Here is a 14116-nt window from a genome sequence, read left to right on the forward strand (position 1 = left end):
TCCTACTGTATGGGCAAAAAGCTAGAGAATAGTCACTATCATTCAAAAGTGTATCTTTCTTACAAATATAAATTTAGTGAGACAGAATATTCAAAATTCTGACATTTGTAAAGAACCATGGGAGCTATTTTCTTATCCCTCCAAAGTGCTTCCTCTTTCTGAAAACAGGTTTATTTTCAAATTAATGGACTAAGAAAACTTTCATCTGAAAATAAATTTAGGAGTTCCCACCATGGTACTATAGGATCGGCAGTTTCAGGAGTGCTGGGACACAGGTTTGATCACCAGCCCAGCTCAGTGGGTTAAGGATCTGGCATCATGGCAGCTGCAGCATAGGTCACAGATGCAGCTCAGATCTGGTGTTGACATGGCTGTAGCACAGGCCTCAGCTGCAGCTCTGATTTGACCCCTGCCCCGGGGAACTTCCAGATGCTGCAGATACGGCCGTTAAAAAAAAGAAAAAAAAAATTAGTCCTAATTCTCTCAGAAAAGACTTTACTGTATGAATTCGTACATATATCAAAGGGATCAGAACCTTTTAAGTTGATACTGTAGCAAAAGGAGTTCCCGGTTCGTAGCTCTGCAGTTAATGAATCTGACTAGCATCCATGAAGACGCAGGTTCAACCCCTGGCCTAGCTCAGCGGGTTAAGGATCTGGCATTGACATGAGCTGTGGTGCACATTGCAGATGTGGTTCGGATCCAGCATTGCTGTGGCTGCAGCATAGGCCAGCAGCCACAGCTACAATTCAACCCCTAGCCTGGGAAAAGGTATGGCCCTAAAAAGAAAAAAGATATTGTAGCAATAATGTTAACCTTTGCCTAATGTCTACTTCATAATTACAGTAGCAACAGCCATCATCTCGTGAACTCTCATGACCCAGCCACTTTAATAGATGCCTTTTATGCAACAGTTCAATTAATACTCCCAACAATGCTCTAAGATGGCATCTCTCATTCTAAGAAGAGGTTAACCTAGGACCTAACAGAGTGAGAATTTCTTTTTACTTCAAACTCTCTTTTCTCTTTCAAATAATATTTCACTGAAAGTCAGTTTTAACTAAAATATAAAATGGTAAAACTACTACAGGAAAATGAAGTGTGTGAGATTCCCCCCCCCCACGAACGAGAGGAAATTAAAATTTAATAAAGTCCTATTCCTTATGGCAAAGTATACTACCCAGAAACAATCTGAGGGTCAATGTAACCTTAAGAGTACTCAGAACTTTAGCGACATTTTACTCTCTGATTTCAAAGTCATTTCTTGAGATGTTCTGGTGCTTTTACATCTAGGATGCCCTTAGAAGAAAACTACTAAGGTAGAACCCCCTGGAAGCATGAATTCCTTTTGCAAGAGGTTCTGATATTTGCTAGTACAGTGCTGCCACCATGTGGAGTAACTTCGGAAAAAGTGCAACAAAATTCCCCTTCAAGAGGAGTAAAACAGGACTCATATCCATCATCAAAGCAAGAGGATTCAGGAGTTCCCGCTGTGGCTCAGTGGTTAACGAACCTGACTAAGAACCATGAGGACACAGGTTTGATCCCTGACCTCGCTCAGTGGGTTGGGGCTCTGGCGTTGCCGTGAGTTGTGGTGTAGGTCACAGGCGAGGCTTGGATCTCTTGTTGCTGTGGCTCTGGAGCAGGCCAGCAGCTACAGCTCCAATTCAACCCCTAGCCTGGGAACCTCCGTATGCTGAGGGAGCAGCCCAAGAAATGGCAAAAAGACAAAAAAAAAAAAAACAAGAGGATTCAGAGGATTTATTGTAATAGTTCTAGATAACTAAGACCTTTATTTGTTCAAAATTTTAAACATTCTGAGAAAATGAAATAGTTCTAAACATGTATGTGCATATATGCATTTAAATTCTACTGTATGAGTTCCCCTCATGGCTCAGCAGTAGCAAACCCAACTAGTATCCATAAGGACATGGGTTTGATCTGCGACTGGAACTGCGGCTCTGATTTGACCCCTAGCCTGGGAACTTCCAAATGCTGTGATACAGCCCTAAAAAGACACCCCCCCCCAAAAAGGATGAAGAATGTTAAAAATAATAATAACAATAAAATAAATTCTATCGTATATTACATACCCCCAAGAAGCCAAGAAGTATTGGAACTCAGAACAAGGTTAGAACTCTGGCTAGATAACCACTAGCTATACAACTCTGGGAATATTCTTTAGCCTCCCCTAGTGTATGTACATTTCTTTTTTTTTAATCTTGTCTTTTCTAGGGCCACTCCCGTGGCATGTGGAGGTTCCCAGGCTAGGGGTCTAATCGGAGCTGTAGCCACTGGCCTACGCCAGAGCCATAGCAACATGGGATCCGAGCCGTGTCTGCGACCAACACCACAATTCACGGCAACACCAGATCCTTAACCCACTGAGCAAGGACAGGGATCAAACCTGCAACCTCATGGTTCCTAGTCGGATTTGTTCACCACTGAGCCACGACAGGAACTCCTAATTTTGAATATGTTTGAAAATTCCCATAATGAAAAATCACTAAATGGCATACATACACTCTTGAATACTATGGACTATTCAAAAACCAGGCTATTATAATGAAAACTTTGAATAAATGAGATATATTATAATGGCTTGTTCCAAAATTGCCCCAACCTCTCAAGTGATCTGGATAAAGATGTCTAAGTGCTACCTGGGTGCCAAAAAAAAACCTCAGTTAGTTCCTTACCAATGACCATCTAATTTTATAGGTTCTGCTTTAAAAATTTTACACTGGAAGTTCCCGTCGTGGCGCAGTGGTTAACGAATCCGACTAGGAACTATGAGGTTGCGGGTTCAATCCCTGCTCCTGCTCAGTGGGTTAACGATCCGGCGTTGCCGTGAGCTGTGGTGTAGGTTGCAGACGTGGCTCGGATCCCGCGTTGCTGTGGCTCTGGTGTAGGCCGGTGGCTACAGCTCTGATTCGACCCCTAGCCTGGGAACCTCCATATGCCACGGGAGTGGCCCAAAAAAATAGCAAAAAGACAAAAAAAAAAAAAAAACTTTTACACTGAAGATTCCTTTTTCTCCCTGAACTGGAATTGCATGGAGTAAGTTAGAACCCATTCTTACCTCACTCCACTCCACATTCACAGCCCCACAGAAAATTTTAAATGTTTCCAAAGGGTACATGAGATCTGCTCATCTGGATGCCCAAAACTTAGGAAGTGAAGCCCAAATATTTTCCATCTTCTCATTTGTTCTCAGAAAATTTCAGACATTTGCTCAAAATAACAGTGAATCAAAATCAATGGCAAAAACACAACTTAGTAGCAGCTAAATTTTCTAAAAATAGATATTACTGCCTTATAAAATTGTTTCTTTACAGACTTTTTTTTTTTTTTGTCTTTTTAGGGCCACATCCACAGCACACGGAAGTTCCCAGGCCAGGGGTCAAATTGGAACTGTAGCTACTGGCCTAAACCACAGCCACTGCAATGCCAGACTCGAGCAGTGTCTGCAACCTATACCACAGCTCATGGCAATGCCAGATTCTTAACCCACTGAGTGAGGCCAGGGATCAACCAGAGTCCTCATGATACTAGTCTGATACTAGTCGGGTTTGTTATCGCTAAGCCACAAGGGGAACTCCTCTTTATGTAATTCTAAAAAGGTGACACAGCGCTGCTTGAGGGAAAAAGATAGGGTTGAATCTTCTAATACTGGTGGTAATTACACCCTGTTAAAAGTCACGGTTTATGCGCATACACACCGGTATTGCCTCTGTGCCTAGCAAGTAGCTATAGGATTTCTAATGGTAGGTAGTACCACAGCAACTTTAAAAAACTATAGCTTGCTTCATCCTTTGACCTAGACACCAAATTTGAAAGATAATAAATAGAAGCCAAGGCTACCCAAAGAGTAAGATGAACCATCTGAGCAGGTTATTTTGCAAGTGAAACCCAAGGCCTACATCATGGCAAATTCCAATTCTCTAATTCAAAAAGTTCAACAGTGAAATATTCCCAGGCTACCCACTGAATAGCTCAATGTTATTCACCTCCAAGAGAAGTATGCATTAGGAAAAAGGGGAGAGACAGGGACTCAATTCCTCCATCTTCTCAGTAATGATACTTAATGACCAATCACTCAATTCAAATGATCTTCAGTTACTAGCAGAGCCAACGTACCACTTTGAGACTTGCTCCATTCACTATACAGCCAAATTCTAAATGTCAATAGGAGAAATAAAAAGGTCCCAAACATTAAGGATTAGGTTCTGACTGCCAAACATTCACAAAATAATCAGGTTGGCTATAAAAAATTGTCCTAGGAGTTCCCACTGTGGCTCAGTGGTAATGAATCCAACAAGTATCCATGAAGCTGCATGTTCAATCCCTGGCCCCCACTCATTGGGTTAAGGATCTGGCATTGTGTGGTGTAGGTTGCAGACACAGCTCAGATCTCGCATTGCTGTAGCTGCAGTGTAGGCTGTCAGCTACAGCTCCGATTTGACCCCTAGCCTGGGAACTTCCATATACCCTGGACGTGGCCCCCACCAAAAAAAAAAAAAAAAAAAAAAAAAAAAAAAAAAAAAAAAGAGAATTGTCCTAGTACTCTGTAGAAGAATGGACTACAATAATTAAGCAATAAAGATAACTTTTATTCAGTTGTATTCCCACACCACCAGAAAAGACCACAAATATCCATCTGAAGAAATCTTTTTAAAAACTGATATAAACTTAAGGTAAAACTTCTTTAAGACAGTAATGAAAGAAATTTGTTTCTGAACAAATAGAGAAGTAAGTATGATACAAAGATTTGCTATAAGACCCTTATATTTTAGGAGTTCCCGCTGTGGCACACAGGACCGGCAGTGTCCTGGGATGCAGCTTCAATCTCTGGCTCCGCACAGTGGGTTAACAATCTGCTGTTGCCACAGCTGCAGCATAGGATCAGATCTGATCCCTGGCCGGGAACTCGATATGCTGCAGGACTGCCAAAAAAGAAAAAAGAAAAAAAAAAAGACCCTTCACCCCAGTGTTCATAGTAGCACTACTTATCACCAAGACAGGGAAATAACCGAAATGGCCATTAAAGATGAGTGGTTTAAGATGTGATGTGAAAACACACACACACAGGAATAGTACTCAGTCAAAAAAAGAAATGAAATATTGCCATTTGCTGCAGCATGGATGGACCTGGAGAATATCATATTAAGTGAAAAAAAAGACAAATATACCACTTACATGTGGAATCTGAAAAATAATACAAATGATCCTATATATAAAACAGAAGCAGACTCAGACATAAAAAACAAACCCAGGGTTACTAAAGGGGGAGGGGGAGAGGGATAAATTAGAGAAGTATGGGATTGATAGATAGAAACTACTATACATAAAACAGATAAGCAGGATGGATTTACTGCATAATACAGAAAACAGTATTCAATATTTTGTAAATATCTATAATGGAAAATAATCTGAAAAAATATATACTTATAAAACAATTACTTTCCTGTAAACTAACAATATTGTAAACAACTATACTTCAATTAAAAAAAAAAAACAAAACCTATATTTTCATGCTTGGATTTCCGCTCAGAAACATGTAGGGTGTTAGACTGTGGGACACACATAAGTCATGCTTCACAGGGCTAGCCTATGACAAGACGTACTTTAAACATTCTTTTTTTTTTTTTTTAATTTTTTTCCATTTTTGGCCATACCCACAGTATATGGAAGTTCCCAGGCCAGGGATCGAATCCAAGCTGCATTTGAGGCTTACGCCACTGCTGCAACAATGCCAGATCCTTAATCTGCCGCAGCAGACCAGGGACTGGACCAGCAACCACTGTGCCACAGCAAGCCAGATCATTAAACCACTGTGCCACAGCAGGAATTCCTAAACATCCTTTTCAATGATGGACATTTTATTTTATTCTTTCATTTATTTATTTGGTTGTATTCACAGCTTTTGGAAGTTCCGAGGCCAAGGATCCTACCCAAGCCACGGCAGTAACAATGCTGCATCCTTAACTGATAGGCCCACCAGAGAACTCCTAAACATATTTTTCAAAGGGACCCATTCTGGACTTCTCTGGTAGCCTGGTGGGTTAAAAATCTGGCATCGTCACCAGGAACTTCCACACGCCTTGGCCAAAAAAACCCCAACAAACAACGCCCGCACCCCCGCCCCCCCCACACACACAAATAAAGGGACTCATTTTAAATACCACTCTCTTATAAAAGCAGAAACTATTACCATTGGATTTGAATCTGCTATGAGGTCCCGCAGAGAATCCAGAAATCCCTGATCTTCAACCATCTGGGCATTGATGTCATGGAGTTTTGCCACACAGACTGCTGCTGTCTTCCGAACATAGGGATCTTCATCCTTTAAGCACTTGCGGAGGGGTTCACAGAGATATTCCGTAATCTTGTCCACCCGGATACACCCCATGGTTCTGACTGCCAAGGCCCGAATCAGAGGATTGGGATCTTCACAGTCCTAAAAAAACAATCACTGACAACTATAGGTGTACAGGGTGACTAAAAATAAACAGTCAGATGTACGTAAGCCACAACAGAATATTCATTTAATGTAGGTTTCCAGTTACATTCCACATCAGAACTCACATCTCTTAGACCATTCCCTTCCAAGGTACAGTCTTAGTTGCCTACCTAAGAGTTTAGGTTAGGAATTCATTTAACTTTTATATACACAATGAAGAAGTGTCCTGTAGGTTTCATTTCAGAGCTGAGCAGAAAGCTTAGCTGATGCTACCACCCCCAGAGCCATTAGTGGACCTGTCCTATAAATAGAAAAGGTCTTAGGGCTTGTATTCTGGTACAGGAAAAAATTAGAAACTGGAAAGATGTGTCCCACTCAACAAATACCAAGTAGGGAGAAAGAGGACTGGTTACCTGGGGCCTACAGCCACGAAAGCAAAAGAGATATAGAAGGTGATTTGGGTTCCTTGAGTGAAGCAGAAGAGAGGGCCCTCTGAGACCCTGATTACATACATTCTCCTCTCCTAGCATCTGTGTCAAATATGAATAGAATACTTATCATGAAGGAACAACCCTTAAACTGTCCTACATTAAGAAATTTCTTTAAACATTATAAACCTGTGAACATGCTAACTTCCAAAAAATGGACACCAAATTCTTTCTGGTACTATCATCCACCTGTGCATCACCAGAAAGAAATGTTAGGTTGGTTCTGCTTTTTAAGGAGGAAAGCATGCTGTTTATTTTTCAAAACAGTTTAGTACAAGCTCATTTTAGAAATGATGTCTGATTTTTGCTTTTAATGCAAACTGAATTCCAAACAGAGGAAAAAAACAATAAATAAAAAAACTAAAAACTGGAGTTTCCACTGTGGTATAGTCAGTTAAGAACCTGACTGCAGCGGCTTGAGTCACTGCAGAGGAGCAGTTTGATCCCTGACCTGGCGCAGTAGGTTAAAGGATCTGGTGTCGCAAGCTATGCCACAGCTGTGGCTTGGATTCAATCCCTGGGCTGGGAATTTCCATGTACTGCGGATGTGGCCAAAAAAAAAAAAAAAAAAAAACTAATACGAACAACCTCATTATTATGTTTATCAAATCTAATGATAGGACAAATTTGACTCTTGATATCTAATAATACTAAGAAATTTACTTTCTTCTTCTTCTTTTTTGGCCACACAACAGCAGCAACAAAACCCACTGCAGTGAAAATGCCGTATCTTTAACCCTGCTATGTTGCAAAAGAATTCCAAGGAATTTCTTACTGGTCAGGTTTTAAAGATGTGACAATGGTACTATAGTTACATATGTTTGGGATTTACTGTAAAAGTAACCAGTAGGAAAGGAGGGGAGTCAGGGAAGCATGTATGGAGAGTATAAGTTAAATAAGGCTGGTCACAGGCAGGTGACTATTGAAACTACAAGACTGATACTTAGCAATTTATTATTCTATTCCCTCTACCTGAAGATGCTTGAAAATTTCCATAATGACAAAAAAGTTCATCAACTGTTCTAAGACCTACTGAATAAAACAAAATTAAATAGCAGTTCCTGCAGTTTCCATTTCTTCTGACCCATAAGCATAGTTCTACTGAGATAAAATAGGTAAAGCCCCAAGATACTGATACTACAAAGACATGCTCAACCTTTGTTAGCCTTGGAAGGCAAAGCAGTGAGGTTTCACCTGGTTTTCTTCTCCCATCTGGCAAAAATGCACCGAGCCCTGCTGACAGAAGGCTCACCATATGGTTTGAACTGGATGACAAACGCTGGCACACAGAATGCTTAAAACACGAACATTCCTACTCATTGCCAGTACTTCTCTAGAGGCTCTCTTTTGGAACAGAGGTTGCTTATTTGCAATGCAGACACTTACTATATCAAGAGACATTTCTGAAAAGACACTGCTCTTGAATCCCTGGGAAAGAGTTACCTTCACAAAGCTGTTGACAGCCATGATGGCCATGTCTGGCTGACTCTTGGCATAGTTCATCAAATAGAGATACACAAGCTTCTTTAGTTCCAGGTTGTCAGTCTGCATACAATTCACTACATCTGGAAACAGAGAGCTGAGAAGAGAGAAAGGGAACATGAACAGATGTTTGTGCCAAGCTGTTGGATAGAACACAAAGAAATGGCCTTAATTTTCTTTTTCTTTTTTTTTTTTTGGTCTTTTTTGCCTTTTCTAGGGCCACTCCCGCGGCACATGGAGGTTTCCAGGCTAGGGGTCTAACTGGAGCTGTAGCCACTGGCCTACACCAGAAACACAGAAGCTCGGGATGAGAGCCGAATCTGCAACCTACACCACAGCTCACAGCAACGCCGGATCTCAACCCACTGAGCAAGGCCAGGGACCAAACCTGCAACCTCATGGTTTCTAGTTGGATTCAATAACCACTGAGCCACGGCGGGAACTCCAAAATGGCCTTAATTTATAAAGTGATTTGATGCAAGGACAAATCTCCCTGCAGTGATAATTATCACAGAAATAAATTACTAAAGAAATTATAGGAGTTCTTTTGCGGCTCAGTGGATTAAGGACTCAGCATTATCACTGCAACAGTTTCGGTCACTGCACCATGAAAAAAAAAATAGTAATGGTCTCAAGAAGATGTCTAAAAATAAATTTTAAAGAAAAATTTTACTATGAAAGCAGTATAATGAATCTGATGTATCAATCACCCAGCTACAAGTAATGATACATACCCAATCTTGTTTCATATACAACTCAGTTGAGAGAATCCCCCAGTCCCTACTTCATTTAGTTGCTCTTAACGATTTTTTTTAAAAATCCTAGACAGAGTTCCTGTTGCGGCTCAGCAAGTTAAGAATCCAAAATACTGTCCATGAAGATTCGGGTTTGATCCCTGGCCTTGCTCAGTGGGTTAACAATATAGCATCACTGCAAGCTGCAGTACAGGTCAAAGATGTGGCTCAGACCTTGAGATGCTCTAGCTGTAGTATAAGCTTGCAGCTGCGCTCCAATTTGACCCCTAGCCTGGGAACTTCCATATGCTTACAGGTGTGGCTGTAAAAAGGGGGGAAATAAATCCTAGACATAATATCTCATATATAATATTTTAGTGTGCATCTTTAGGTATCCTTTTTTTGGGGGGCTGTACCTGCAGCACATGGAAGTTCCTAAGCCAGGAATCAAACCCACACCACAGCAGCAACCTGAGCCACTGCAGTGACAAAGCCAGATCCTTAACCTACTGCACTACATGGGAACTCCAGAAATCTTTTTTTTTTTTAAATCACTATATCACACACAAAAACTAGCAGTAATTCTTCATATCAATTCTTTGCAGTTCAAAGCACTACAAGTGTCACTGCAGCAGCTCAGGTGGCTGCTGCGGCATGTGTACGATCCCTCACCCAGGAACTTCTGCATGCCGTGAATGCAGCCAAAAAAAAGGGAAAAATGAGAAAAAGGTTTGCAGCAACCCTACATTGTCAGAAAATGGTTAAATCAATAATTTTTTAACTGATGTATATACTTTTTAAAAATTCATAATGCTACTGCTGCACACTTAATAAACTACAGTGTAAAATCATATAACTTTTATATGCACGAGGAAACCAAAAAATTTGTGGGACTTGCTTTATTGTGACATTTGTTTTAGTACAGTGGTCTGGAACTGAACCCTCGGTATCTCCAAGGTATGCCTACATATAGAAATAGAATTAATTATAAAAAAGAAGATGGAATGCACAGTTAAATAATCCATCCTATCTCCAACGACCCAATGACTTCTGCACTGGAAGGCGAATTATTTGCATGTAGGTACCTGGTGTAATTTCATGCACATGTAGATATTTAACAAACACTATAAACACTTTCCAAAAATGAGTGTTCCTTCCATTTCTTAAGGGAATAGCTCATGTGTAAAACAGTAAAATCAGTAAATAAATGCGAAACATTAACCAAGAGTAAATTAAAGATCTTAAATAATTAATTTCAATAACCTGCACAAGATCAAGAAGATCCTCATCAAGAAGAGTCCAAGTTCTAGAGGTAAAAACTGTTAAGTACCAACCTACAAAGCTAGAAACCTAAACTTTCCAAATGGCAGCTACTAGTCACATAGCCTACTGAGCATTTGCAATGCAGCTGGTCCGAACTGAGATGTGATACATGCATAAAATACACACGGGAAGTTCTCTTGTGGCACAGCAGGTTAAGGACCCAGTGTTGTCACTGCAGTGGTTTGGGTTGCTGCTGTGGTGCAGGTTTGATTCCTGGACCAGGAATTTTTATATGCTGCAGGCACAGCCAACCCCACCCCCACCACAATGAATTCTAAAGACTTCATACAGAAAATACAATGTAAAATATCTCATTCATAGTTTTTGCCTTTTTGGTTTTTTTGTTGTTGTTGCTATTTCTTTGGGCCCCTCCCTTGGCATATGGAGGTTCCCAGGCTAGGGGTCGAATGGGAGCTGTAGCCACCAGCCTACACCAGAGTCACAGCAATGCAGGATCCAAGCCACATCTGCAACCTACACCACAGCTCACGGCAACGCCGGATCGTTAACCCACTGAGCAAGGGCAGGGACCGAACCCGCAACCTCATGGTTCCTAGTCGGATTCGTTAACCACTGCGCCACGACGGGAACTCCTCATTCATAGTTTTTAATACTGGTTTCATGCTGAAATTATACTATTTTGGACATACTAGATTATAGATTATATTACTTATTATAAATTAATGTTATCTGTTTTTTATTTTTTAAATGTGGCTACCAGAGAATTTAAAAATACATATGTGGCTTGCACTGTACTTCTATCAGATAGCCCTCAACTTGAGGGACTTGCAGGGGAGACTGAAATATGGTAACCTGCAAAGTGCTCATCTCAGTTTATTGTTTCTTTGAAATATCTTTCCAGGCACAGCACAAATCCCACTTTCTCTAAAAGAGTTCAAATCTTGGAGTTTCCATCGTGGCTCAGTGGTTAACGAATCCGACTAGGAACCATGAGGCTGCGGGTTTGATCCCTGACCTTGCTCAGTGGGTTAAGGATCTGGCGTTGCCTTGAGCTGTGGTGTAGGTTGCAGATGAGGCTTGGATCCCCTGTTGCTATGGCTCTGGTGTAGGCCGGTGGCTACAGCTCTGATTCAACCCCTAGCCAGGGAACCTCCATATGCTGCGGGAGTGGCCCAAGAAATGGCAGAAAGACAAAGAAACAAAAACAAAAAACAAAAAACAGTTGCAGTGAGAGCATAGGAAGATACTGAGCCATTTCTTACTGCCACCACTTCCTCCTGGGCTCCTGATCTGGTGAGGGGTGCTGTTGACCTTTCTAGTCTCGTGAATGCTCTTACTCTTAAAAATTACTGCAATCCCCAGAGCATTTTTTCATGTGGATTATGCCTATTGATTATTTCACCATATCAAGAATTAAAACAGAGAAATTTTTAAAATATTTACCAATTTAAAATAACAATAAACACATTTCATGTTAACACAAATATTTTACAGTAAAATCTACCTATTTTAGTTATTTTTAAAAATTAAGATGACATTTGAGTTTCCTTCGTGGCTTAGTGGTTAACGAATCTAACTAGGAACCATGAGGTTTCGGGTTCGATCCCTGGCCTTGCTCAGTGGGTTAAGGATCTGGCATTACCATGAGCTGTGGTGTAGGCCAGCAGCAACAGCTCCGATTAGAGCCCTAGCCTGGGAACCTCCATACGCCAATGGTGCGGCCCTAGAAAAGACAAAAAAGACCAAAAAAAAAAAAAAAAAATTAAGATGACATTGTTTTGATTTTTGCAAATCTCTTTAATGTCTAGTTTAAATAAAAGCAGCTGGACTCTCGCATCTGCTTCTGAATTCATTCTGTTGTAGAGTGTTTTTTTGAAGTGTAAGAAGAATCCATCTTTATACATGTATTTTAATTGGAAAATGGAGGAGTATTTTAATAGCTTTTTCCTATAACTGGATGTTTTTCTTTGATACATTAAAGCTAGGAAAATGGTTGTTTTGCTTTTTCTTTTGTCGTTTTTAGTCCACAAATGAGTTTCTTAAAACTAAAGCACAATGTGGAATCTGAAACCATATCAATAAACTTTCTGTACTTGTTTACATTAAAATCCATTCCTTTATCATTTATTTTGAATGGTATTTTTTACCAACACATAATTTTTTGTTTTTTGTTTTTGTTTTTTGTCTTTTGAGGGCTACACTGGTGGTATATGGAGGTTCCCAGGCTAGGGATCCAACTGGAGCTGTTGCTGCCAGCCTATGCCACAGCCACAGACAGAAGATTCGAGCCGAGTCTTCGACCCATACCACATCTCATGGCAATGCCAGATCCTTAACCCACTGAGCGAGGCCAGGGATAGAACCCAAGTCCTCATGGATGCTAGTCAGGTTAGTTAACCACAGAGCCACGATGGGAACTCCCCATGCATGATTTTGTGACATATGCACTAATCATTTAGAAAGTAATGGTTCAATGAGTTATGCAGATCTTATCTATGTTAAATATGTTGGCTATTTCATTATATTAACAGCCAATACAATCACATCCATTAATTCCACCACCAATCTCACCAGAAAAATCTGTAAGTGCTGGGAAGTTACCAAAGCTCACTCTAATTTTTTCAGTTCTATTTTATGTCTTTTTAGGGCCACATCATGGCATATGAGAAGTTCCCAGGCTAGGGGTAGAATCGGAGCTGCAGCTGCCGGCCTATGCCACAGTCACAGCAACCTGGGATCCGAGCCATGTCTGTGACCCACACCACAGGTTACATCAATGCCAGATCCTTAACCCACTGAGCGAGGCCAGGGATTGAATCTGAATCCTCATGGACACCAACTAGGTGGGTTCATTGCTGCTGAGCCACAATGGGAACTCCCTTATTTTTGCTTTAAAAATCAAAATTTATCTACTGTCATTTTTTTTTTCCCCTTGAAGTGACAGATTTACTTTGTTCATTTTTTTCCCTTGTTTTTAATGGCTGCACCAGCAGCACACAGAAGTTCTTAGGCTAGGGGTGGAATGAGAACTGCAGCTGCAAGCCTAAATTGCAGTCACAGCAACACTGGATCTGAGCTGCATCTGCAACCTACACCACAGTTCACGGCAATGAGCAAGGCCAGGGATCAAACCTGCATCCTCATGGATACAATCAGATTCATTTCCACTGCACCACAACAGGAACTCCAGCAGTAGTGCTTTATGCATAATTTCTGTTTCATCACATGGAAATTTAAAAAGACCCGAACTCAAAGGTTCAAGGTTTTGTTTTTTTTAGGGTTTTTTTTTTGCCTTTTCTAGGGCTGCTCCTGCAGCATATGGAGGTTCCCAGGCTAGGGGTCTAATCGGAGCTGCAGCCGCTGTCCTACACTAGAGCCACAGCAACGTGGGATCCAAGCCACGTCTGCGACCTATACCACAGCTCACGGCAACGCCGGATCCTTAACCCACGGAGCAAAGCCAGGGATTGAACCTGCAACCTCATGGTTCCTAGTCAGATTCATTAACCACTGCACCACGATGGGAACTCCGGTTCAAGGTTTAATAAAATAAAATTTTAATACTTCAGGAAGGACAGTCCTAAGTGAAACTGCCCTTTTTTCCTGCAAGCCCCGGTGGTGAAGAATACAATGACTACTGTTACAGTTTGGCACCACTGCCTTCATTC

The 14116-nt window shown here is 41.0% G+C and overlaps 1 protein-coding gene across 4 annotated transcripts in view; it reads right to left on the reverse strand.

Annotated features, from left to right (window-relative positions):
- AP2B1 (adaptor-related protein complex 2, beta 1 subunit) overlaps positions 1-14116 on the reverse strand; it is a 137697-nt gene that overhangs the window by 95599 nt on the left and 27982 nt on the right. For all 4 annotated transcript variants that reach the window (XM_021066144.1, XM_021066143.1, XM_021066145.1 and 1 more), the window contains 2 exon segments: positions 8392-8527; positions 6212-6457 (listed from right to left, as the gene is read on the reverse strand). In XM_021066144.1, coding sequence (XP_020921803.1) covers positions 6212-6457; positions 8392-8527 — 382 coding nt within the window.

Source organism: Sus scrofa, chromosome 12 (genome assembly GCF_000003025.6).
Source record: "Sus scrofa isolate TJ Tabasco breed Duroc chromosome 12, Sscrofa11.1, whole genome shotgun sequence".
Taxonomy (NCBI): domain Eukaryota; kingdom Metazoa; phylum Chordata; class Mammalia; order Artiodactyla; family Suidae; genus Sus; species Sus scrofa.